Here is a 2,461-nt window from a genome sequence, read left to right on the forward strand (position 1 = left end):
CTTAATATCTATGATTATTATCTCCCATTGCTTAGGTAAGGCAGAAAGCAAGGGTAGGGCTCGCTGGATCGAGCCAAATAGACGCATCTGTGCATAAATGGCTCTCAGATCATGGAGAAGTCTCCACTTCCCTGATCTTTTCTTAATTACAAAAGTAGAAGTGTTCCATGGTGAGGTAGAAGGTTCTAAATGACCAAGCTGTAATTGTTCATCAACCAGCTTAATAGCAGCTTCCAATTTTTCAGAGGTTAGAGGCCATTGAGGAACCCATACAGCTTCCTCTGTGAGCCAGGGTATGGGCATAACGCCCTCAATGGCCCCTAGAAAAAACCCAGGCCCTGCCTTCCGACATTTCCTTCTTGGGGAAGTGGGTCTAGTCTTCCCTGTTCTTCTTTTCCTAATCCTTTCCCTTCTCTATAACCCATCTTTCTCATGATACCCATTGCTTGTTGCAAATATTCATTCGTTAAGGTTAGCCCCAGACCTAGCAATATGTCCCTCCCCCATAAGTTGACAGGAAGAGGGAGAACAAAGGGAGTGAATTCTCCCAACTGTCCCTCTAGGGAGCGCCACCTTAAGGGGCGTGAGCTGATGGTGGGGCTTGCCTCATAGCCCAACCCCCGGAGGGGGTGGGGCGATTCTATCAGTGGCCAGGACTTAGGCCACCAACAAGAAGAAACAATACTTTTTTCTGCCCCGGTATCTAAAATGCCTTTAAAGGACTTTCCTTCTATCTGAAGCTCCAGTACGGGCTGGGTGTCAAGGTTCACTACCAAATAGGCTAAATCACTGCCAGAGGTGCCAAACCTCTGGGTCCCTCGAGGGGGGCCGGAGGAGGGATACTGGTCATGCAGACCAGGTAAAACCACTAATTGGGCAATCCCGTCACCTGATGAGATAGAGAAAACGCCCTGAGGGCTGGAGCAGAGAACCCGAAGTTCCCCCTCGTAATCCTGATCTACAACTCCAGGGTGAACGACAAGTCCTTTCATAGTGAGGGAAGAATGGCCCAGAATTAATCCTACGGTTCCTCTTGGCAAAGGCCCTCTAAAATCCGTAGGTATGGGCTGAATTCCCATCTGGGGCATCAGCATGAATCGGGCTGTGGACCGGAGGTCCATTCCACCCGATCCCTGAGTTGCTCTACGGAGTTGCGTATCCCCCACCGGTTTGTTGCAGTCCCATATGTATTGGGGCCCTGAGACCTGGGGCCCTGGCGCCCGTTTTTTGGACCATCGCCTTCTCCAGCCAAAGCAGGAGCAGGCTGCAGTGACCGGCCCCTGATGTCTCTCACCGAGCAGCACTCATTGGCCCAGTGATAGCCCTTTCCGCATCTGGTGCAAACCCCAGGCACCCTCTTCTTACCAGGGGCCCGGCAGTCCCTTTTTAAATGCCCAGTCCTGCCACAGTTAAAACATGTCTTCTGTTCTCCTACCCTCGAGCCCTTTTGGCTCTGAAGGATAGCAGCAGCAAGACCAGCATTAGTGAGAGGACCCCCAAGTTCTCTACAAACTTTCACCCAGTCCTGAAGACCCTTACTTTTCCTAGGGGCTATAGCAGCTTTGCATTCTTGAGTAGCCTGTTCATAAATCAGCTGCTCTATCAGTGGCATGGCTTGCTCAGGATCTCCAAAAATCCTCCCTGCAGCCTCTGTCATTCTAGCCACAAATTCTGAAAATGGTTCCTGTGGGCCTTGAACAATTTTTGTTAGATGTCCTCCTGGGTCTCCTCTCTTTGAGAGACTTTTCCAAGCCCTAATGGCGGCAGTAGATATCTGCCCATAAGCACCCCAGGCAAAATTGGTTTGATTATTAGCAAAGGGTCCTTGTCCTGTCAGGAGTTCAAAGGTCCACTGTCTCTGATCCCCTCCAACCGCAGAGTTAGCCTTAGCCTGGGTCTGCAGAAGGTCGTACCAAAGGGCTTTCCATTCCATATATAGACCCATATTAGGCAAAGCAGCCTTGGCCACAGTCTGCCAGTCTCTGGGAGTCATGGCTTGATCATTCAGCCGCTCCACCAATGAGATAGTAGAATTGGCAGTAATCCCATAATTACGGACTGACTCTGCAAGTTCTTTGATCTCACGGAACACTAACGGGGCAAAGATTCGAGCCCCTGCTTCCTCTTCAAAAACTGTAAAAGCCTGTTGCAGCTTTCTCCGTTCCTTCTGGGAGAGGAACGAATCTAACCCATATGCTTCCGCATAAGGCAGAGGTGCAGCGGGACCTTGAGGTCGCGAGGTCATGTGGCCTTTGTTCTTGCCCCTCCATCGTCTGAACGGTATCTCTCCTTCTCGTGCTGAGCTACCTCATCTTCCAATTCCTCCTCTTCGGAGGGACTAAGTTCATCTGTGTCAGGATCATCTGAGTTGCCTAGGTTTAGGGCCTCCAGCTCTCTAAACGGATACAGACTTTCCCGCCGGCCTTTCTTTGTTTCTGCTCCACCTTTCTCTCCCAGGGCG

At 50.7% G+C, this 2,461-nt stretch overlaps 1 protein-coding gene across 1 annotated transcript; it reads right to left on the reverse strand.

Moving 5' to 3' along the window:
• Positions 1–320: 320 nt before the first annotated feature.
• Positions 321–1,088, reverse strand: LOC127667410 (endogenous retrovirus group K member 7 Pro protein-like). Its single transcript, XM_052160387.1, has one exon. It carries the CDS (start codon positions 1,086–1,088, stop codon positions 321–323), a length of 768 nt encoding a protein of 255 aa, XP_052016347.1.
• Positions 1,089–2,461: the final 1,373 nt, after the last annotated feature.

The sequence above is a fragment of the Apodemus sylvaticus genome, chromosome 17, assembly GCF_947179515.1.
Source record: "Apodemus sylvaticus chromosome 17, mApoSyl1.1, whole genome shotgun sequence".
Classification (NCBI taxonomy): Eukaryota; Metazoa; Chordata; class Mammalia; order Rodentia; family Muridae; genus Apodemus; species Apodemus sylvaticus.